Source organism: Plecotus auritus, assembly GCF_963455305.1.
Source record: "Plecotus auritus genome assembly, chromosome: 1".
NCBI classification, from domain to species: Eukaryota; Metazoa; Chordata; class Mammalia; order Chiroptera; family Vespertilionidae; genus Plecotus; species Plecotus auritus.
In genome coordinates, this window is record NC_137770.1 from 229,421,334 (window position 1) to 229,446,200 (window position 24,867).

Below are 24,867 nucleotides of genomic sequence, written 5' to 3' on the forward strand. Positions count from 1 at the left end.
CACTAGAGATCAAGCCCATAACCCAGGCATGTGCCCTGACCAGGAATTGAACCATGACCTCCTAGTTCATAGGTTGATGCTCAACCACTGAGCCATGCCAGCTGGGCACCAGTGTCTTTCTTAACACTTTTTTTTTTTCAGTTACATGACTGTTACAATCAAGTTTCAATTTTGCTTAAAAAACATGGCAGGCTTTTATATAATAAATATGCAGGGGGATTAAAAAGTCAACCAGTAGATTTTAATTGCAGCAGAAAGTTAGAATTCACTTGAAATGTATTATCGGGAGGCAGCCGGTTTCTGATCTCTCTAAAATGCATATACCACATGTCTGCTTCTTTCCTGAGTCTGACACATAGGGGAGAAAAAATCCTTGCTGACCCGCCTTTCACAGTTAGACACAGAGAGGAGAGGAGAGACCCAGGTTCTCCTCAGCTGCCACTGACACAGAATCCTCCCTGACACAACTGGGCAGCGCAACTAGGAAACAGGTTGAGCTGTGCCTCATCTCAGAACTCCAGTCTCTTCATATAGGAAATGTGATTTTCTCCTAACCTCTGAAGACACAGATGAGGAAGATACTCACTTTTAATCACATTCATTTAACTCCTCATCAGAAATCCACAAAAAGCAGCATTAAGATAGTTATTCAGGCGGTATTTACATCTATAAAATAGAGAGTAGCTAGGTCTTTCATAAAAGATGTAAAAATTATTGAAACTTTATGACCTCATAAAAACCTGGAGTTGGCTTTGTTTCTTTTCAAATGCTCAGTCACTAATCTGTGATGTGAAGTGACAATTGTCTCATGTTTTCACAAGCAATGCTATGTATTCCCAAGCACACAGAGCCATTTCTAAGGCCTACATTTTCCACACTCACAATTGTTATTATGAATTATTATTCAATATATTCCATCCAAAACAGTAAGTTTCAGGAGGCAAAACTGAGCCTTCTTTGTTTCGTCCTCTCAAATATGCTTAACTAAACAATTACTATGTTTAAAATTTTTAAAAAGCCACTTTATTTCTAGATATTAATTATCCAGTTCAATTCATCAGATATTTATTTATATTTCAGACATTTAAATTTATCATCTAATAATTGCTGCATATTTTCTGCTTAATGAAGAACGTTGAAAATAGAGCCCTCATCATATAAAATAAATATGTATTAAATATTTGCAAGAACAAGACTTATTTGTGGATTATTAGCATAATCAGCTTTATCTTTAGTGTTATGATAATTGGACAAGTAATTTATTCTTACATTGCACAATTTTTAAACTACTGATAGTGGCAGAAAATTGTATTCCTTTATGATTTTGGATACATTGATCTTCAAAACCTGTTCTTTGACCTTTTAGAAACTTTCATCATTGAATTGTGACAAAGTTTTGATTTCAGCTCTCACAGTTCCCTTTCCCTTATCTATACCTGAAAAAATTACAGCTCTCAGAGCTCCAACGTTTGAATTGGAGCAGATCAGAAACTGATGACTTTCTCTGGAGAAGCTGTACCTGCACAATTTGCTGAGTTTCACGCCATAGTATATGCAGAATATTGAGGGCATAATGTTACCTCTTCTGTGAGGTGCCTTTTAGTTCACTTTTGACAGTGATATTCAGCTTATTTTGGCCCATGAACATCTCAGTCAGCAACCACTACACTCTACTCATATGTCAATTATATAAGCAACAATAAGGAAATTAATAAGTGCCAACATTTGCCAGGTTCTTGTTATGTCATGCACATGCGGCCTGGATGAACCTCGTTTAATAATTGCAACTAATTTATCAGCTATATGTTGTTATTAACATCATATTACAAATGACAAAGGGAGGCAGAGAGATGTACTCTGTCCAAAGGTCACTCAATGTGTAAGTGTAAGCCAGGCAGTCTGGATCCCAGACAGGGTACTCTTAACCACTGTGACACTCTGTCATTTAGCACATGGTATTGTAATAATTACCCTGCATGGTTGGAATTCCCATTTGATTGTGGGCTCTCTCTGTTCAAAGAATGCAATTGCCATTTTCCTCAGTCCACCCCAATTCCAGCAGCAGTCTTAATTTTTTTTTTAATTGATGCAGCCCAGCCAGCATGGCTCAGTGGTTGAGTGTTCAGCTATGAACCAGGAGGTCACGGTTCAATTCCCGGTCAGGGCACATGCCCAAATTGTGGGCTTGATCCCCAGTGTGGGCATGCAGGAGGCAGACAATCAATGATTCCCTCTTATCATTGACGTTTCTATCTCTCCTTCTCCCTTCCTCTTTGAAATCAATAAAAATATATTTACCCAAAAAATGGATGCAAATAGTACATATTTATAGTAACATATTTTCAGCCTGCAAAGCCAGTAAGTTAGGAAAGAATTTCTCTTCTCCCATGTATAGTTTAAAGGAGAACTTCTATCACAGATTCCAACACTGTGTACCAGAATATCAGCATACCTCTCATCTAGTTCGTGCTGAATCTACCTCGCTCATGCTCATAGATGTGTGATGTAAGGAAATGCAAAATTTATCTCTGCACCCCCAAATAGTTTCAGAACCTAACTTGCACCCCTGTCCTATAACAGGGTTCAAAATGATAGTTCTATGGCTCACCTGTTGTGTGCAGCCTCTGAAACCAGAGTGGCGGGACTCAAAGCTCACCTCTACCTCCTGCTGGCTCTGGAGCTTTGCAAATTTACCTAAACTCTGTGTCTTGTTTTCCTCATCTGTAAATTGAGTGGTTGTCGTGACAATAATAGTATCAGTCTCATGAGGTTGAGAGAACTATTAAATAAATCATCCCTTACAGGTGTCCTCAAACTACGGCCCTCGGGCCACATGCGGCCGCCAAGGACATTTATCCGGCCCGCCGGGTGCCACTGCCTATCCTGCTCCACCACTAATGATCTTGGAACTTATCCCCCACAAATAAGGGGGGACTACTTGAGGCAAGCCCAGTCTTCATTTTTTTAAATGTACAGAAGCAAGAGGCAAGAATAGGAGTTTTATTTAGAGATAGTGGGCATTGGAGAAGCTTGGTAGGTGGAAGTCTGCAATTCTCCCATTTAAATTTCTAATTTTGTAAAGTAATATATTGACAAAATTGAAATTTAAGATCTAAATCAATTCCATAAATGGCCAGAAGTTCATCTAAATGAAAAAAAAAAATGACCTAAATAAGGATCCCTGAAGATCACCTATGCCACCCCTGTGATTTAGAAAGTGATAGTATTTTGCAAGTCAGAATGTTGCAAGGATAAAAAAAAAAAATCTACTTAATATATATGCTTTCATGTTGCTTCCTGCAGTTTCTCTGACCTTTCCCAGCTGGAGTAGTTGCAGGAAACCGAAGTAAAAGTACTGTTTTTCTGTGTGAGGCACTTTGCTACTAAACATTAATCATGTAACTGTAATAGTCACAAGACTCCTCTGCCTGTTGCTTCTTCTAAGGAGAGAATTACTATGAGATGAAAGAGCCCACCGCAATAAACATCAGGGGCTAGAGTTTCCTCCTCTTAACCCTACCAGAGCGATCCAAATCCAGAATGCCTTTGAAGTCAGGGCGACCTTCATGTGCTGATCAATCCTTGGGGGGTAAAGAGCAAGAAAAACTGGTTCTCGCACTTTAATACTCTGCCGGGGATGCATTCAACACCGTGCAGAACAAAAAAGTTTCTTCAGTAACAAATTGAAGGATTTTATACGGAGGTGCTTCTTGGCTCAATTAACTAAGAGGGACCTACTGATCCCAGAACATGATTATGGACACCTCAATACATATCCCATTAAGTCAAACCAAGAATGCAACAGTAACAATTGTATATTTCTATGTTCCCCTGGTCTTAGGGCATGCATTGAAATTTGGGTCTATTTCAATCAAAAACAATGTGGAATTCTCTTAATACAGATGATCAGTATTGATTATTAACATAATCAGTATTAAATATCACATTGCAATATTTCAAAGTTATCAAAATCTTAGAAGTTAAGAATTTAAATGACCTTCAAATTGATAGTGCAGTTCAAACCTATCACTTATGAATGAGGAAGAAGAGCACCTGAGAACACAGGTATCTTTGGGTCTTGCTGTTTAGAGGCAGAGCAAAGTTGACCATCCAGACTCCTGGCGCAGCGGGCTGGGAGAGGTCATTGGGGGTAAAAGGAGACGTATGTAATACTTTCAATAATAAAGAATAATAATTTTTTTTAAAAAAGGTTCCTGGCACAGTGCAGGGTGCTTTTCTCCACACACTCTCGCAATTCTCTGTTCGACCTTTTCTTTTCTTTTTTTCTTTTGTTGTTAATCCTCACCTGATGATATTTTTCCATTGATTTTTTTTTTTTTTTTTTTTTTTTTTTAGAGAGAGTGGAAAGGAGGCAGGGGAGACACACAGAGAGGAACATTGATGTGAGAGAACCGAGGTACCGGAATCAAACCTGGGACCCTTCAGTCCTCTGGCCCATGGTCTGTCCACTGAGCCAAAACTGCTAGGGCTGTCCAACCTTTTCTCTTTATCTTAAGTGGCTAAACGCTTCACTCTCAAATTGTACAGATGTGGAGGATGTATTCTAAAAACCAGCAACATGAACATATTTAATGTCCCATTGTTTTAAGATAATCTTAAAATACAAAATATAGGCACTTTATAAAGTAGGTTTTTTATTATTTTCATCACAGAAAAAAATATTCAATACAATAGAATTATACAGTTTGTAGACTTATAATTGATTATACTAGCATAAATAAAGACAAAAATCCCTGTAATAATGTAGATAGAGTACCAACTTCAGCTGATTGTCACAAAGAAAGAAGAGGTAAAAATTTCAACTATAAAGTTAACCAGCAAGATAAAGAGAAATGAATACAAATACCAAAGAACAGTAGTTTCAAAATTATTATGGCACATGCTGACTACAAAAAAATATATCAATCTGTGTTAAATATTCACTATCGTATCTAGGTTAATTTATGATTACTTATATAATTTAGGTTGAAGAACGGTTTTTAAAAAATACATGTAACTTATTGGTAGATTTAAAAGTTATAGTTAGCACACAAGTATTTCTCAAATCTCTTCCATAAGCTCATCCATGATTCACATCCTTGTCACTGAGTGAAGTAGCCTGAAGGAGCATAATAGGACTTTCCAACTGGCTTCAAACTGATTTCATAGGAGCCTACCCTCATTATTTTCAGACATTGGCACCATCTTCATTTAAACAGCTCAATTGCCATAAATATTCTATTTAATTGGAGAGCCTTTGCAGTAGTCATCCAATTTTAGCATTGCTTCCGTTGTGAATAATAATCTTTAATAATGATCACAATACATATGAATGGCTTAAGACAGTTTACCTCTTTACATTCGAGGTAACAGCCCAAAGTGCAAATGCCAATCATTAAATTTTACAGCCTTCCACTTACACACATGCATACACACACACACACACATACACTCACATCCATCCAAAAGAGTTAACATTTATAGTGTCTTCAATTGTGAAAAAAATAATAATGCAAAGAGGTACTTCCTGCATGCAATTCATCCTTAATAAAGTAAAAATGCCCTCTTTTGCATATATAAATGCATAGGACCACACATTTAAAGGCCAGTTTCCTATTCATATAATGGCCATACATTCCTTGAACATTTATGGGGTTTACCCTAAATTCAATCAGCAATCGTGTAAAATGCCTGTGACATATATTGCGATCTATCTTTTGCTTTTACACCAGAAGAAATTATGCTTCAACACGTATCACAATAACCTAAATTTTGTTTTCTCTCATGTCCACGAGTTTCTCACATTCCCTGATTGACAGTAGTATCAGTCTAATCTTCTGAGAACTCAGTCCTGAGGTATACATTTCCATTTTCTTTGTTGATCTAGCACTGGCTCAGGTGATCTCTGCATAATGAATCCAATTAGTTCCAGCAAGGCAAATGCAATCATATCTATACTAAATCTCCACGTTATTAACTATAAACACTAACAGGATACATGTCTCCGCTCTTTGCTGGAGTCCATTCAAGTGCAAACTGAAGAAAAAGGATTTCCTGTTCTTCTTTTCATACTCCTGAGTATGATGATATCTGACTCTGTTTCTTCACAGTTATTGATAAGATTAAAAACCTCTCACATCCCTCCTTTATTCCATATTGAAAGTTTGATTTTTTTTCCCCAGTTGTTTGCAAAGTATAGTTCGAATCTTTTTTTGTTTCAGAGATTTTCTTTTAAAGCCATTTTTGTTTTCTTCCAAATCAGAGCTTCATTTTAATCAGCTAGTGGTCCTGTGCCATGGGAATCAATTTCTTTTTACAGAAGACAAATCCAGGTCTATTAAGGTCCAACACACTGAGTTGGAACATTACATGTATTTCACTTACGAGCACATACATTCATTTTACACGATTCCTCAGTGTAGCCAGGGGGGTTCGTGGTCTGCACTGAATCCACCTATAAAAAATACAAAAATATATGTCTGCTTTACAGGGATGGGAGTAGGGTTTTGCTAGCCTCGTTCCAAAGCTTGGAAGCACATCTTTGCTAATAGTATTCTTGCCTTCTTTAGGGATATATCTGCAATGGCCATGACCTCTTTCAGAAGTCATAGAGACCTAACAGTTCTCCCTTCAATTAACAGCCCTGGGGCATCTAAATCAATACTGCTGGGTTATCTCCTGGATACCGTCTCTGTAAGTATCAAAAGATATTTTCATGGTAAAAAAAACAACAATACTGAATTAATTGTGTTTCTGGCTTCCAGCTTTTCAAGGCTGTGAAAAGTTACCAGAAGAGGGGTGCGGTGGTGGGAGGGTCATCTGTTTTGTTTATACTGCAAATATAAAAATGAAATAGTACTTTTGTTGTCATTGATTATACAATTTACAAATCCCTAAGACCGCAGGGACCTGAGTCTGACCTGAATGTTCACTCCCGTCAAAGCAGCTCTCTAGTCTCCAAATGCAATCAGTTGATAGCTCCCACTCTCTTTATAGAAATCTGAGCAGTTTACATGCTATCAACAAATGGCCTGTTGACCTCTGGTCAGGGTTTAATTACTCTACCTTCAAAGTCCTAACCGGTAAAGGGCAATGTTTTCCAACTTTTTATCGTTTGCACAATTAGAAGCGAAGCTAATCCTTCAAAATGTTTTGGTGCTAATGTCAGTTTTAAATCATACTAAGTATGTATTTCTCTTAACTTGAGCCTGTCCAATAGGCTGATTTCTACTCTCAGTGCCAGAAGTATACAGAGTATTGTTTTCCAGTTTGGTAGTGCAATAGATGTTAGTAAAATGTTTAGTAAGTTGAAATATTGCCAACAGGATAATAAATCACTTCTGTAGAATAAAAATTCTACAATTAACTACCAAAGTAGTAGTTATCTTTACTAACTAGAATCAGAAAAGATAAATATTCCTCCTGATTTCCAATACAACAATGCATCCTCAGAAAACAAGTATCAGTGTTAGAAAAAGAAGTAAAATGATTTCTTTCACTGAGTAACTGGTCAATTCATTTTTGAAAGGAAGTGGTGTAAAAAAAGTAATGTATAATTTTAAAGTTGTGTATATTCAAGAGCAAATAGTGTTAAAAATTGCTCTGACCACCAATTATTAATATTAGCTGTACACATTTAAGTGGCTTTAAAATATCTTAATCTTTTTCAATTAACTTTTATCTTTTCCTAGATATTAAAAACAATTTTTTTCTTTCTCTAGAAATTCTAAAATCTAACATAACGTGGGATGTACTGGCCAATTACACAAGTAGCACACATTTACCAAGGCACCTAGGGTAATTGAATCTTCTGATATAAATTGAAAGTTTCAGATGAACAAAGTTTGTCTCCTTTTACACAAACTATATCACTGCATATTTCATTTCAAACTGCTTATACACAGGTGAAAACTAAATATTTGGAAGTTTTAGAAGTTGTTCTTTATTACCAAACCAACTATGATACAGCCATAATGCACACGAAGACTACATTAGATCTGTTAGATACTCTTACTACAGGATATATTGCCATAGAATTGACCAAATATTTAACTATTTTTGTTAAGTTCTTCATTTAATTCTCACACCCTATACAAAGCTACAATGTGCTCCATGAGGGCAAACATCATGTACACTCTGTTTATTGCTTTAGTCTCAGTGCTGGCACATAGTTAGCCCTCAATGAAAATTGGTTTAATGAATGAACACATATTTAGGAATAGCTAATCAAGGAAATCACATTACTTGTCATATCATAGTATCACTTGTACCTAATTTTAATATTTTGAAATCATGTGGTTATCTTTTACTTACTTTCTACTTGTCCTATGATATATCAGAGATAGACCTTTTTAAACTGCAGTCAATTTTACTAGCATATTATTTGTTTCATTTTTTTCTGTTTCTTAAATTTAAAATTTCACCAACTTCTTTTTTTTAATCCTTCCCATATCATAGCCATCTTCTTTTCTTAAAGAAATAATACTATGTAAAATGTTCTGCACAGTTTTTTGATAAATGAATAAACAGATAAAATAACTTTAAAAAACATAGAAAATAAGAAGTGTCAAAGTGTTTCATTTTCTATTTTCAAGACCTGTCATACTTTTCTCTTAAAAGCATCCCCAAAAAATAGAATGCATTTAAGTAATGAAGTCGCCATACTGCCACACAGCATAATAAATTCCTCTTATTAAAATGTTATTGCAGAACAGAACTAACTCTCATAAATTAACTACGTAAAAGCAGGCTTCAAGTTTCTGTGGTTTGAAGCTTTGAGGCACTGAACAAATGGATTTGTGCACTAACGTTCACCTGTCACTAAAGCCAAGAAAAATGGATTCTTTCCTCACCATTAAAGATTAATACTGAAAAACCAAAATGCATACCTAGAGTCCACGGAGAACAACATAGGCATCACCATCGTGAAACCTGCAGTGGCTAGTGGCTGAGGGACAGGATAGAAATGGATGTTACCAGGATGTGTTTTTGTTTCGATTTGAATCCGCTAATTAAAATGGCCCTGGAAGCAATTTTCAGATCACTGCCACTGAGGAGGAAGGCTCCACTAAATCAGACAGAACAGTCTCTCAGTCAGGCCATTTCAACTGAAGTCCTATAGACACAGCCTTTGCCTTCGCCTTCCAACCTTTTCCTCAATGTGTTCTATCTCCCAGGCAACAAGTCACACACACACACACACACACACACACACACACACACACACACACACACACACACACACACACACACACACACACACACGATGAAAGCAAGCTGTTCCGGAGCATTTTCTACCAGACCATTTCTGTATCTCTCTTAGTTTTTGTAAGCGTGCTGAAAGAAGAAACCTTATTTTCTTTAATCTGGCTATTTATTTATTTATCCTTTAACTCAAACTAGACTCACTAACCTGACTCACCCACCTCCTCTCCCTTGCTTAATCCTTAAGCCCTCAGGGCAATGAGGTTCTGGTCAGCAGTCAGTAATCTTAGAAACAGTCTTGGGTCTATTGACTACAAGGACAACAGTTTTGGTCAAACTAGAGATACATCTAGGCCTCAGTTGTGTTTCAGCTCTAGAAAAATCCATTGATCGCATCCTGGTGAAAACAGATAAGGCTGACATCAGGGCCAGATCCAATGATCAACTACCCATACCCTAGTACCAACCAATCAGTAGAGACTATGACTCTGACCATGACCTAACTCCCTTACCACCATGATTAATGGTTTTCCCCCTAGACAGCCCATCCCTTAGAAGCCATCAGGTGCCATGTCTTTGAGAATGATCTACCTGGGACTCTGGGCATGGCGCCATCTCCTTAATAAATACTTACTTTCTTGGCTGCAAACTCCTGTTCATGTCTTATTGAGCTTTGATGCGCACAGGCAAATGGACCCCTTTGGACTCGTAACATTTATTTCCTAACCAAAAAGACTGAAGTAAGCTGGCAGTTTAATTAATAAAAACTATCAGTAAAATGTTAAATTTAATAATTTAATGAAAGTTATGTTCTTTTCCAGAGCTCCCTGGTCAATAATTGGTGACTAATGCTCGGAATAAGAAAGGCATTATGCAGAAAACAGGAATAGGATTCAGGTTTAGGTACAAAAATACATTGGACACTCACACATATTAGTAAGACTAGACATTTTCTTAATTATTCTGAAAAAAACTTCAAAACCATGAACAAGGGAATATGTATATATATTTTGAAAGGCACGTGTGTCTATTTTTCTACTTATTTTTATTAGGCATGCTTCAAAACTAAATCATGCATCTATGTAATTGGTGTAGATTAAGTGCAAGTATCTGTTGAATGTGGTTGCATATAATTGGCAATCTGTAAAAAGATTCTATGAATATTCATTATTTTTTCCTTGACTGATATTCAAATCTAGGGGATAGTATAATGTATCAAATTAAAAGAAGTCTATTCCACAACATAGAGAAACAAATTTGTTAGTTTCCACAACCTAGAAACAGGAAATCGATACTCCTATTTTAGAGCATAAATAAATAACATAGGAATTGAACTGGGACAGAGCCACCTAATAATAATGAAAGCTTATCTGTTATTTATTTTTGAATACTAATAGAAAATGGGACATAAACATAAGGTAAACATGGGATTTGTTGGGTGGAAGACTAGGAGGAAGACTATTCAAAAGGATATTCAGTCTTTTACATCTTTTTTATTTATAAAAATGATGTACCTTAAGCCATATATTATAATAATTATTAGTTATTATCACACCCATATAGATGCTTATTAAAAGATTTCACTTAACTATCTAATTTAACATCACAGAATCCTTATGAAGTAGAAATTATAATTTTATTCATTTTACAGATGAAGGAATTGAAGCTCAGAGCTTGATCTTCTTATATAAAATCACACAGACAAGAAGAGGCACAATAAGGGTGTCAAACCAAGACTTTGGCTCCAAATCTAATATTTTTTTCCCTACATTGTTTTCTCAAAATTCTTTTTTTTTTAAATTTGGCTTTGGATCTTTGAGAAATCGTTGGCTACGTTATAACTGCAACAGTCTCCATTTCTTCCATGGTTTGAGGAATAATAAGCAAACTTATGTATAAGTTTCCAAAACTATTATAAATGAATGTGTTAAGGAGCTCGGTTCCAGAAGCCTATTGTTGATCATATGCAGGATTCTACTGTAATTATTTAAATTCATGAAAACATACCTCAAAGTTGTCTAAACTGCCAAAAGAGAAAGTAACAAATGAGATAAATTCTATCCATTCAAAGAAAGGGAAGTCCATGCCCATTCACATGGGTGAGAGTGCACACACACACACAAAAAGGCCATTCATTTGCACTGTTTGAACTACACTCTTAAGAAAATAAAATAAGCCTTTGAGATTGTGAGTCAACCACTGAACTGGCCAAGGAAAGGAAAGGGGTTAGTTAGATACTATGAACACAATTCCTCATCATAGGCACTTTGCTGACTTCAAATAATAATGATGTGGGCTCTCACAAAAGAATGCCTCAGGTTGGATAGTCAAGTAATCAATATTTATTGACTGACTGACTGCTAGAATCATGGAATCTCAGAATCAGAAAGAACGCCAAAGGTCAGAGTCCAATCCTGTGAGTAGCATCTCGGGAGGCATGGAGGACATACAGAGCAACCAGCACAGTGCTGGTTCTGAGGAAACCTTTATTTATCTTTGGAAGAGATATACCAATATATACATATAAACAGACTAGAGGCCTGGTGCACGGCATTCGTGAACTGCAGGGGAAGGGGGTCCCTCAGCCCAGCCTGTGCCCTCTCGCAGTCTGGGACCCCTCGGGGGATGTCCGACTGCTGGCTTAGGCCCACTCCCCACAAGCCTGGCTTCTGCCTGAGCGGCGCTCCCCCTGTGGGAGCGCACTGACCACCAGGGGGCAGCCCCTGCATTGAGTGTCTGCCCACTGGTGGTCAGTGCATGTCATAGTGACTGGTCATTCCACTGTTCAGTCTATTTGCATATTAGCCTTTTATTATATAGGATTACTAATCTTGGGGAGGAAAAGATAAGAGCGAAGTAGGTAAAACAATGAGAACTCCAAAGAGTGAGAAGAGACTGTGGTGAGGATAGCAGGAAGAGGGGTCATTGATTAATAGAACTTAAGCTGGGTCTTAAAAGATGGGTAAGCTTGAGATCTATGGAATGAGGGAAAACTGCAATTCTAGAAAAGTCAAAATTGTGAAGAAGCAATGAGATGAGGTCAGGAGGCCGTGAGTGGATTTCCCTGCCTAACCCAGAGATTTCCATAATCATACTCAACTCCAGATGAGCTACCTTCTCTCCTTAGCGCAAACCTACATATAAAAGGAGCCAATGTAATAATTAGAAAAACAACAAAACTGTCCTGAACATCTTAAATAAGAAACACACAGACAAATAAGGAACTGTCAAAACCAGAGTATGCAATGAACACAACTAGTTGTTAAAGCTAATTAAGCTGAGGATTCCTGCTCTAGAACAGCCTATCCTCATGTTAAATTTTGTATAAGTTAAATCATAATTTTATTTTTTCCTGTTTTTATTTCAAATGAACATTTTAAAGGGACATTCTTTCTAAATCAGGGAGGGATAGAAATCAACCCAATAGACTGCCATCAGTATATAAGCAAAAACATTAGAATGGATCCCAGTTTTATAGTTCAATTAAATTTGGCCAAAGTTGAACATTAGTGCATTTCCAGTCCTACAGCTCATAATAAAAATGTACAATGATGCAAACTTAAGCTATGATCATTATCCTCTTCAGAAATAATGATATACATTGCTAATTTTCTAGAATTCAATTTTATTCTTATATCTGAACTGCATTTTAATAAATATTTTTCTATAATTTAGCAACTTTAAAATCGGCCACCTTTGGAAACAAAAAAGCCGTACTGACTAGTATTCACGTGCCAGAGCAACAAGCTGCCCCGAGAGAAACCGGGACTCGATGTTAATGAGAAGATGAAGTGAACAACAAACTCAGCTATTCTTAAATGCCACCGAAATTGCGATTGTGCGCCTGAAAAATTGAGTGCTACTTGGGGAGCCTTAAAACCCACAGAGGGGAGTATAAAGCAATCAAAGTGTTTCCAGATGATGGATAAACTCACAAGGAGTTTGATCCACTAACAAGGAAATGGTGTAAATGTCCAAGGAGCTAATGGAGTCTTGAAAGAGTGAGATAGAACAAAATTACAAAATCCAGCCAACCAGTGTCCTGCTTCTGAAAGATATGCTAAAAGTGTGAGAATTGGCACAATGATTATGTGGTCCCTTGGTTAATAATACATGCATTTCTAAATCAAATATACTTATTTTAATATGATTTATGGTATAACAATTTCAAAAATCTATGCTTTCTGATCGTTAGAAATTTCTAGAAATGTTTTCATAAACACTTTTGTAAATACTAAAAGCCACAGATGTCAGGACTGATATGAGCATATTAGTAATGTAGAAATATAACTTCAGGGATAAGGAAGACATCTGGAATCGTCCTCTATGAAATTATTCATCTTACCAGTGAAAATACTGATGCCCAGAGGGTTGACAAGACATATTCAATGTAACACTGAAGACCTAGGATTAAAACTAAATGTCCTCACTCCCAAATGCAGTGGTTTATTTCCATTTAAATTATGGGAATTACATGTCCAAGAAATGGAAGATTTTGAGATGAGATTAATTAAATAAGGACCAAGTATCTGTAATTCCAGGACATTTCAGCTGTGAAATGCAGTGAAGATATAAGTTACATAGACATCTTTTTAATTGATAGTGGACTTTGTATTAATAATGTCAGTGGGCTCATTAAAAAGAACAGTGGCAATGCAAAAAATACAGCAAGTATGTTAAATTCCAATACAAGAATCTTTGTAACAAAAGTGTTTCTGCATAGACAAAATTTGCAGAATCCTTTATTATTGTTGTTGTTGTTGTTATTAGTTTGAAGAGTTTGTAAAACCGTTAAAAAATTTTTAAAAAATCACTTTAAACCAAGCTTTTTTTGTAGCTTACTTTCATATTTTTAGGGGGAGATGGTCTCAATCAATATTACATAGAACTTTTTCAATGTTCCTCACAGGAAAATGGCTTTACATCTTCCACTTTAAAATAGGTCACAAGACTTAAAGCGCTTAATCAAAAAGCAATATGGTGTTTCTTAACAGAGGAAAAAAAGATTATTTGCTTCTCTTTTGCTCCTTTGTCTTATAAGTGCAGTGTGATATATTAGTTTAATTAAAGTCTACCAAATTATCATAAGGATTTTATGTGCTGCAAATAATTGGTTTTTTGTTCTCTGCTCACTTTTTGTTAATGGAAGCAGAACTTTTTTTTTTAATGATACTTAGTATAAGACACTAGAAAACTACAAGGAGGAAAGGCACAATGAGGTGCCTAATTGAAGTGACCTTTGTCATCTTGGACATAAAATTAAGTCTGCTCTAAAGCAATGAAAGAAGAGTTAAGAGGATAGGTATAGGGCCCAGAGCCAAACCACACCAATAATGCTACCAATAAACTACCAATAAAAACTGACAATCCTATTAATATAAAAAGCTGATAGGTTCTAAAATTAACTTTTATATATATATATATATATATACATATATATATACATATATATGTATATATATATATATATATATATATGTCATGTTATAGATTTTTAAAAATATAAACCATTATCATGTGCAGTCTGGAGGAGATGCCTCCTGGACCATGCATGCTACTGGAGCTCTGGGGCCCCGAGCTAACCTCTTTACTTCTCTGAGCCTCCGTTTCTTCATCATAGACGGGAACCTAAGCGCCTGTAGGGATTAAACAGAAAGCCCCTGTGGTAGTTAGTTTCTTGTGTCACCTTGGCTAGACCATGGTGCCCAGATATTTGGTCAAACATTATTCCGGACGTTTCTGTGAAGGTGTTTTCTGGATGAGATTTACATGTAAATCAGTGGACTTGAGTAAAGCAAATTTGCCACCACAATGTGGGTGGGCTTCATCCAATCAGTTGAAGGCCTGAGTGGTACAAAAAACTGACCTCCCCTGAGCAAGAGAAATTCTGCAGCAGATGGCCTTCCGACGTGAACCACAACATCAGCTTTTCCCTGGGTCACCAGCGTGACAGCCCGCCCTGCTGATTTTGGACTTGCCAGCCTCCATAATCATGTAAGCCAAATCCTTTAAATAAATCTTTCTAGATATGTATAAAACATGTAAACCATAGACAATCCATTTTTTTCATGAGACAGATAATCCAGATAAAGTATACTACCAAATATAATTTGATAAGAGACATTTTAAGCATACAAGTGAACATAGTATTAATGAAGGTAGCACATTAAATCAAAGTTGTTTCAGAAAGTAACAATACTAACATAACCCCGCTTGCCAAAGGTGAGTTGGAACAACTTTAAAGTACACATTCACTTACAAGACACTGATGTCTCTTAAGAGTAGTGTAGTAAAACCCAAGAATATGAGATCAGTGAACATGAAATCAGTTAACTGATTATTTTGTGACATCGGAAAGATCGAAATTATCAGTAATTTTCGTATAGTATAATTGCTAAAGTACATTTTAAATATGTATAGTACACAAGTGGTAATCAGCAATGCTTCTTTTATTTTAAAAAGAATGTGGCCACTACTCATGTACTCCTGATAGAAACATAAGCTATACATATATTCCAGACTTCCTAAAATGTTTGAGCTTTTATTTCATTTTCTGAATTATTTTTTTTTAATTTTTACTTCTATACTTCATTTCATAATATGTTAAGCGTTTTCAATTACTAACAATAACTAACATTCTAGTGAGTGTTTAGAGGAGAACTCAGGCTAACTGAACACAGTCCCTGAAAAGTAGATGCTGTCATTAACCCGTTAACAAAGAAGGAACTCGGGAACTGAGAAATTAACTTGCTCCGTATCACAGTTCTAAAAAAACGGTAACAGTAGAATTTTAAGCCCAGGAAGTCTCTCCCCAGTGCCTGTGCTCTTCTCCACTCCACTCCACTGCCTCTCCAATCAGTGATAAAATACGTGTTCCTAAAAGCAGGTTTTGTCAAACTTTCTATACCTTTTTAAATATACACAACAACATTTTTCAGGTAGAGAACATTAGCAGATTTTTTTTATATCTCCATGAAACATTTAGCATCTAATCTTAGATTTCTTAAATCTCTCTCCCGCCCCCCCCCCTCTCTCCCCCTCTCTCCCCCCCCCCCCTCTCTCTCTCTCTCTCTCTCTCTCTCTCTCCATACACACACCCACCAAATTAATAGTCACATCATTATATTTCTGAGGAACATCCTATATGAGAACATAATGAATGTGTTTATTGATTTCAGAAAGGGAGAGATAGAAACATCAATGATGAGAGAGAATCAATCGGCTGCCTCCTGAACATCCCCCACTAGGAATCTAGCCCCCAACCTGGTGGGCATGTGCCCTGACCAGGAATCAAACCATGACCTCTTGGTTCATAGGTCAATACTCAACCACTGAGACATGCCGGCCAGCTGAAGTTTGCCTCTCTTCTTAAAAGTACCGCTATGTTCTTGTGAAATCCTATGACCTCGAAATGTGCCAAACTGATAATTAAACCAAGAAGAGATAGTCTTCCCAACCCAAGAAAACATTTTTAAAGATAATTTTTATTGGTGGTCTCTGAAAAAACACTCCTAGGAAGGAGTGCTCCCTCGGCCAGTGCCCATGCATATTTTGAACAGATAGACTTGATTTATTCCACCTGTTTTAAGCCAAAGAGTGAAAGGGAATCTTTGACAAAACTGTCATCTTTAAACCGTGGTGATATTTCATTTTCCCCTTCTGCACTATTGAGATTGCCTGGAACTGAAATGCTTCCAGCGGCTCCTGTGTCCAATTTTTCAAAGCTGTCACTTCCTAGCAAATCTGCTTAAGCAAAATACTTATGTTGTTAGAAAACAGAACAAACATACATTATAAAATACATTCTATTCTTCTTTGCAGGTCAAAGTCTTATTAAAGGATGGGAACTTGGAAGAAGATGTGGAAATAAATTAAAAGATGACTATGATGGATTGGTTTAAGTCCATGAATCGGGTGCACCTCTGATTAGTTTCCAATGATACACTGGGACTTAGCTCGGGAGAGTTTTCCACACAACAATCCTGTAATCAAAACATTATTTTCAATGCATTCGCTAAAGGTCATTACACTGAAAAGGAACAAAGTCAAAGAAAAACGGGACGTTGAAAGATGGTCATGGCTACCCTTCCTCAGTTCATGTGTGCAGCAGCTATTCTAATGCACCTGTCCACATTCTATAGTCCCGGAGGGTAACAAAAATATCGCCATGCGTTACCCGTGTAGACCTCAGGCCTCCCTGAACAGTGGGTGTCATAATTCATATCCTATAGTACCTGCCCAAGTGAAAAATAATCATTACAAGAGGAGTGTGAAAGATAACAAAACTTGTTATTACCAAGCAATTTCCAAAATGTTGGGAAGAAATATGTTTTGAAAAGGTTCACTCCTATTGATTTGAAATATTACTCAATATTTTTTCAATATAAATTTTTATTGATTTCAGAGAGGAAGGGAGAGGGAGAGAGATATAAACATCAATGATGAGAATCATTGATCGGCTGCCTCCTGCACGCCCCCTACTGGGGATTGAGCCTGCAACCGGGGCACATGCCCTGACCCCCTGACCGGGAATTGAACCATGACCTCCTGGTTCATAGGTTGACACGCAAACCCTGAGCCACGCTGGCCAGGCTTATTCAATATTCTTAACACTGGGTATACTTTCTGGGTACACATATGCACATATATTTAAAATTGTGTATGTGTAGAGGTATGCAGTTATATATTTATCACATGTGTTACTTTTTTTCTTGCATGCATAATTACACAAATCTGGCTTAAATTAATTTTTCCCAGTTATGTAGTAAAAATTACCTAAGGCTTACAATTCCTTCCATTACTTTAAGAAGCTAGTCATGTCTCAGCAAAAGTCAAGAATGCTTATGGTATACAATCTGAAACCCAATTCTCTCCTGGCACTTTAACACTAGATCCGTCACCCTTTAACACCACAAAATCAATACCCTGGAATGTCATGGTCCTCTGATGGCCCACAAAGTCAAGGTATGATCAATTTCAACTTCCTTACTAGACAGAAATAGACTTAGACAAATAAAAGAGATTTCATTCAAGTTAAATTCAATAAAACAAAGGAATAAGATTGTTAGAATTCAGCCCTATAAAATTACACTTAAATCTAGATCCATTTTTAAATCCAACTAAATTGTGCACCCAGGCAAAAGATATGTATCATAAATTAAAACAAGCCAGAATTTACTCCAATTCCCAGATAAAGAACTACTACTCATTAATATGTCTCTCTGTGTGTGTGTGTGTGTGTGTGTGTGTGTGTGTGTTTCCTTCATTGCATTAATTAGTAAGTGATAGGGGAAGTGTGGTGTCTGAGTTGTTTATTGTGTATCCCTAGAAAACAGGATAATTTTGGCTTTACTGCTCAGTAAAAGCAGAAATCATCTTGTCTTTCTTGTCATATCATATCCATGACACAGAGCAAGCCCTTAATAAATATTTTATCAGTGTATGAAAATCAATGCATGCATTCAATATAATCTGGCACATAAACTCTATTGAGGACAAAAGCATTCTCTTTCTTGCTCACTGCTATATCCCTGGCTTCTAGAGTACCTAGCTGTTAGGTCCTAGCACCTAGTAGGCACTCAGTAAACATCTGCTGATTTGAATGACTAGAGAATTATACTAGTTCAATTTATATTAGTTAATTTCTAGCACTTTGTGGAATTGAAATTAGAGTGGTGATTTAAAGAGTTTTCTTCAGTAATACACACTTCACATATCAGTGGTTTTATTTTGTGCCTAAATTTCAACATATATAAACACACCAAGACTTATTATTTAGTAACATTTAGAAAAAGCCAGGCCCCAGAGTCAGGGGACATGCAGTGTAGTTGAGGTTCACTAATTTGCTATGTAACTTTGCCTCTCCAGTTTCATCTATAAAATGTAAAGGGGCAGATAAGAGAGAATAAAAATGGTTCTTAGGTATCCTCTTGGGAATATGGAGGTATACACCCTCTTGGGTAAGTGTGAAGATATGGATTCAAATAAATCAATAAGAGGGACTCTATGGGTCAGAGAAACGCTGGAAAGCAACCTTATTAAAAGAGTTAAAAGAAACTGGAGTCATTCAATTGAACAAAGAAAATGCTGAAACTGTCTAAGTGAAGCAAACCAGTGTGGAAGGTCTTATAGGCATGTGGTCCGAGAGCTGAGTTATTACTTCCAGTCCCACTAACGTGGAGAGTAGGGTGGCTCACTCCTTTTCTTCCTACACCATCAAAACTAAAATTTAAAAATACACACACACACACACACACACACACACACACTCTCTCTCTCTCTCTCTCTCTCTCTCTCTCTCTTCCATTTAGCTTTCTCCTAGAGGGGAAGCCGTGCGACTAAATTCTGGCCAGTAACATAGAAAAAGTTCTTACAGAGGAAATCTTCCCCAGGATAGAAAGAGAGTGGAATCGAGGGAAGTCTTTCCTTTTTCTTGTTGTCTCTGTTCCTTCTGTGTACCTGAAACAGACAAACTGGCAGAGGAGACACCAACTTGGGAAGGGAAACGGAAAACTAAGGGAAGTGGAGCAGGAGGAGGGCTGCCTGATGAGTTCTTGATCAACTCATTTGATCCTCGTTCCTTTATTACCTGCAGCTAAATGTATTCATCAGTGATATTTGCTAAGGGAAAACCAGAGAGAAGGATTAGTAAAAAAAAAAAAAAAAGATACGAGAAAAAAGTTATGATTGTGAGGGTTCCTTGTTCCTTGGTACTAGAATTAGATACCAAATATGGGGCTGTTGGTGTCTTGGTGTCTTGAGCCTGATCAACCACCTCATTTCACAAAAGTTTACATGACTGACACCCTGCAGAAAGGAGGCAGCTTTTAGGTGGAAAAGCTCGGGACCAGGACTCAGAAGACAGGTGTTCTCATTCTGGCTCTGTCACATAAAAACTCACTTAGCTTAGAGCATATTCATTCAAATTAAAATCACTGCATTTAGTTGAAAGGTGATCATTTGGATTAACAATATAACACATGCAAAACACTTGTTAGGCAGCGTCCTCCATGCCCCCGGGGTCCGTCTCTAGCTCCAACAGTGTCTGGACGGAACAGACCCAGGGACGCCCGTTCTTCCAGCCTCCAACCACCCTCCAAACCTCTTTTCCAGTCACCACCTTCGAAACCACCTCAGCCGTCCTCAGCCTTCGAGACCAGCCAGCACCATTTTTTTTTGTCTGTCTGTTTGTTTATCTTAATTCCTTATTGTCCAACAACCAGGAGCTCGTCTGAACTATTCCACCCAGGTGGGTGTTGCGGTCACCCGCCTGGCCAACCTGCATCTGCAGGCTTCCTACTACACTTACCTGTCTCTGAGCTCCTATTTCCACTGGGACAATGTGATCCTGGGGGGCCGCTTCTTCCATGAGCTGGTGAAGAAGCCTGAGGGCTCAGAGCTTCTCTTAAAGATGCAAACCCAGCACAGAGGCTGCATTCTCTTCCAGGACGAGCTGAGGCCTCCCGAGAGGAGCGGGGTGAAACTCAGGGCGCCAGGGAAGCCACTGAGGCCTCGGAGAGGAACCTGACCCAGGCCCTCGTGGAGCTGCCTGCCCTGGTTCTACCCTCGCAGAACCTCAGCTCCATGACTTCCGGGAGAACCACTTCCGGGGTGAGCAGGTGAAACTCCTCAAGAAGATGGGCGACACCTGACTCACCTCTGCAGGCTGGCCGGCCCTCAGGCTGGGATGAGCGGGTATCTTTCCAAAAGGCTCACCCTCAAGTACAACTAGGAGCCTTTGGAGCCCAGAGGCCTTGGAGGTGCCCCTCTGCATCCCCCTGATGCCTGGCTCTTGCCTGAGCCTCTCCTGGAAACACTAGCCAGTCCTTTAAGCACCTTAAAAAACACTTGTGAAATGCTCAGTGCTTTACTAACAGCTATTTACATGGAACAAAGTAAGGAAAATACTCAGGCACAGGTTCTGGCACATAGGAAGTACTTATTTCTATCACCGTTATTATTGTTTGACAGGAGCTGCCCATCTCTCATTCTCTACAACGTTTTGCCTCAGCCGTGGATTTCTGCCTCACGACCTTGGGGCAGGGCTGTCTGGGCTGTTTGAAAGGGGTCAACTCTTAACCCAGACAAAGCTGGAGTTTCTCTCTGGAATTTGACATTGGTACTCAGAAAAAGTACCATTCCTACAAGTAGAAAAAGAGAAAAAGATCAAAGATACTCTCCAGCATAGGAAGAAACAAGTGGATGCAGAGAGATTAGAGGTGGAGAGAGAGAGAAAGAGAGAGTGAGAGAGAGAGAGAGAGAGAGAGAGAGCGGGGGTGAGGTGGGGCAGGGGGAGGGGGGCGAGCTGGTGGCACTGAACTTCCAATCCATCCAATCCATTTCTAAAGATTGGACTCCATGTATTCCCCCATTTTAGCATAATGTATCTTATTGCAATTAAAGAGTGCTAACTAATCCATTGTTTTGGTTTTAGCATTCAAACTTATCACCAAGTTAGTTACAGAAAATCTGAATCTATGAAAGTTTTCTAACCAACGGCCACACATAATTTCCTTCTGTTTGAATAAATTTATGTTGGTGCTATGATTTTATGATAACATTTCATAAAGAATTTTATCAAACAAAAAAGCATCTACAATGTAAAACAGAAAATAGTTTCCTATGTATTTATGATGTCTAATGGTGGCAACCATTAACAAAAATATGAGATTAGTCAGAATGTCAAAACTATACAATATTTTATTGGAAATTATAATCTGTCTTTCTGCAAAAATAAAATCATATTCATGTATACAATTTTCCCCTTTTCTCTTCTGTGAGCATCAAACAGCCTGAGTAAGGAAATGCGGATTTTAGGTGCAAGGAAAATAGAATGGACCAAATTCTAAACTGCTTAACAAATGCTGGGTTGCTCTGAGTACATCATGGTACCCAGATCCTAGAATCTGAGGATGGGTGTTCAAAGGGTGGGTACAGCCAAATTGCTAAATGCTTTTGGATGGAGTCTCAGAAAGCAAAGGCTTATGTGTATGGCCTTGTCTTGTTTTGTGAGAAAAACGCCTGGGTTCCACTATAATCATAGTTTAACAGTAGTCATTTTTCAGATGTAGGACTGTCCAAATATGGTCAACTTTATGCAGTCAGGACAAAATTATGAGTTTGTTCAAAATAAGAAGGACAGATTAAGTGTAAGAAATGGAGAGGAATATTTCCATCTGGTGACAAGAAATAGATCAAGTAACACATGTGTCCTGTTTAAGACAATCCGTTAACTTATTCTGTCAATGAAATGTTAGCTTCCTCTGATGGAAAGAAGTTTTATGACATGACCTTCTCAGAAAAGAGAAGGCCCATATTTAGTGTGTTTACACTTGAAATGGTCCCAGCTCAGATCTAAGCCACCTGCTCACTTGTGGGATTCAGTGGGGGGAAAACGGTGCTGTAAGGTAGGCCTGTAAGCTTGTATCTTGCTTAGTATCTTTAATAATAAATCCTGAAGTATATACTGTTTGTTTGTTTTTAAGACAAATGATCTTTTTTTTTCTCTCAAAAATGTGATTCATTGTATAATTTCAGCAGTAACCAATTAAATCGTGTGATAATTATTCAATAAACCTTTTGTTCAATTTTCCATTTTTTCAGTAAGTGCATTTCATTCCTATGTATTTAATAGGAATTTTAATAGGCTTGTAGTTTATAATCATCTGAAGCACAAATTATGACTTTAATTTTACTTCTATTCTAGAAGTGGAGTAGCATAGTGTAGACCGTTTTCACAGGGTGAATGAATCCATGGAGAAGGAAAAGTATACGCTATCACCAAGTGCTCTATTCCCACCTGGGTTTCACATTTCTCTTTCCATTTACTTCACCTGAACAGTTTCTATAACAAACATAATGGGTAATGCGGCTATGACATTCAATTCTATTTCTTATTAAGAAGCAGGGAGTCTTAAACAAATTTCAAACCACAACCCCATAAACGAAGGAAATCTGCCAAAATACATGAAAGCAATAAAGATTCATTTATTGAAAGGGAAGAAAACCTGATGGACTATTTCAAGCAAGGACAACTGGAACTTGGTGCATTAGCAGTATCTGTGGGATCTACTTTTAGAACAGACATTCCTTGTTTGAAAACAGAGCATGAAATGATGTTAATCTGTAAGTGGAGGAAGCTGTTCATGGCCCTCTCATCAGAGCATGGTGTACTTGAATCATCTGCCCTTTCATTTTTCAACTCAGAAAACTCACCAAGCCTGTTCCAGCGGCCATTAGGAGCACACCGCTCTTAATAAATTCAGTGGGTGTTTTGCAAGTACAAAGGCAGCAGGATCAGACACTTCAGACTAAATTTTAGCTGCATAATCAACATTGGAGCTGAAAATGCTAATTAATGGTACAAAGCCCAAATAATCAAACTTCAGCTATAGCAAAGCCCTTTATGGACTAAAAACATCACCCATGTAATCTATCCCTGACTTCGCAGGATGGCTCACCAGAATACTAACAAAGCCATCCACGTGAATTCCTGCTGAAAAGTAAAAGCTGAATAAAAAGCCACCTCATGGCTAAAGAGATTTATCTATATAATAATAAAAGGGTAATATGCTAATTACCCTTCCTGATGACATCCTTCCTGATGAAGCCGGGGCCGGAGGGAAGCCAGCCCAGGTCCCAGGTGCCTGCGGGTGGCCCGAGGGAAGCGGGTGCTGGCAGCCGGGGGAAGGAAGGCCTACTCTTGCACAAATTTTTGTGCATCGGGCCCCTAGTGTAAGATAAAAGTGAAGCAGGGGGGAAACGTGCCATTATATATTTAAGCAATCTCATTGTGTTGTTATTTAAACTGTAAAGCAAACAAAACTTCTAATACGGTATATCTTAATGAATTAAGATCCTCAACATGGGTAAAGATACACTCTATCATGTTAGGGTTAGCGTTAGGGTTCCTTCCCTGATAAAAAAAAAAAAATGACCCTAAAAAACATGATAGAGTGTATCTTAAAACAGAACATCAGAAAGTTAAGAATTAAGTAATGGTAACAAACGCAACTAAAGGGAAAACATTCCCATGAAGAATTTTACATTGAGTCCAGACCTGGGAAAGGAATCTGAAAGCTTATCAGACAACTATATGCATGTCAGGCAAGCAGTGAAAAAAAGCCATGGAGGAATATCAACACAGATGGGAAGGAGATAGCTGACTTGCAGGAAACCATGCGGAGTGACAGCTCAGCAGTATCTCCACACCTGATCTGGCATCAGAGCCTACGGGGCTGTGCTGCAGCCAAGTCAGCAGGGTGGGAGGCAGATGTGGCTCAGCACCAGAAGCTGTGGCAGGAAGTCCTGGTGCCTGCAAGCCTGCCACTCGGCAAGGGGCGTCTCAAAAAACACACCACCATCAAAACGCACCACTGGACTCATTGAAACTCAACTAGATGCAAATGATACTTCTATTTAGGGGAAACTTAACAGAAAAGAAATGTGTGCCAATCGTTGCTATGAAAACATTTATTTGCTTCTGATCTATGTTGCTCACCAGATTCAATTCTTTTAAATAATGCATGGGAGTAGAAACAAAATCATTGCTAATTAATATTAGATTGATTTTGTTGAAAAAACCTACAACTTTTATTGATTTTTAAATATATATATATATATATATATATATATATATATATATATATGTATGTATACATTGAG

General features: G+C 37.7%; 1 protein-coding gene across 6 annotated transcripts in view; it reads right to left on the reverse strand.

Annotated features, from left to right (window-relative positions):
• Positions 1–24,867, reverse strand: part of PCDH7 (protocadherin 7) — a 436,973-nt gene that overhangs the window by 357,494 nt on the left and 54,612 nt on the right. The window contains exon 2 of one of the 6 annotated variants that reach the window (XM_080681399.1): positions 4,361–6,454. The exons of the other annotated variants lie outside the window; for them this stretch is intronic. Within the exon in view, the coding sequence (XP_080537525.1) occupies positions 6,377–6,454 (78 nt within the window). The 3' untranslated portion in view covers positions 4,361–6,376. Of the gene's footprint in view, positions 1–4,360; positions 6,455–24,867 lie in introns of those variants that run through there. 6 annotated transcript variants of the gene reach the window in all.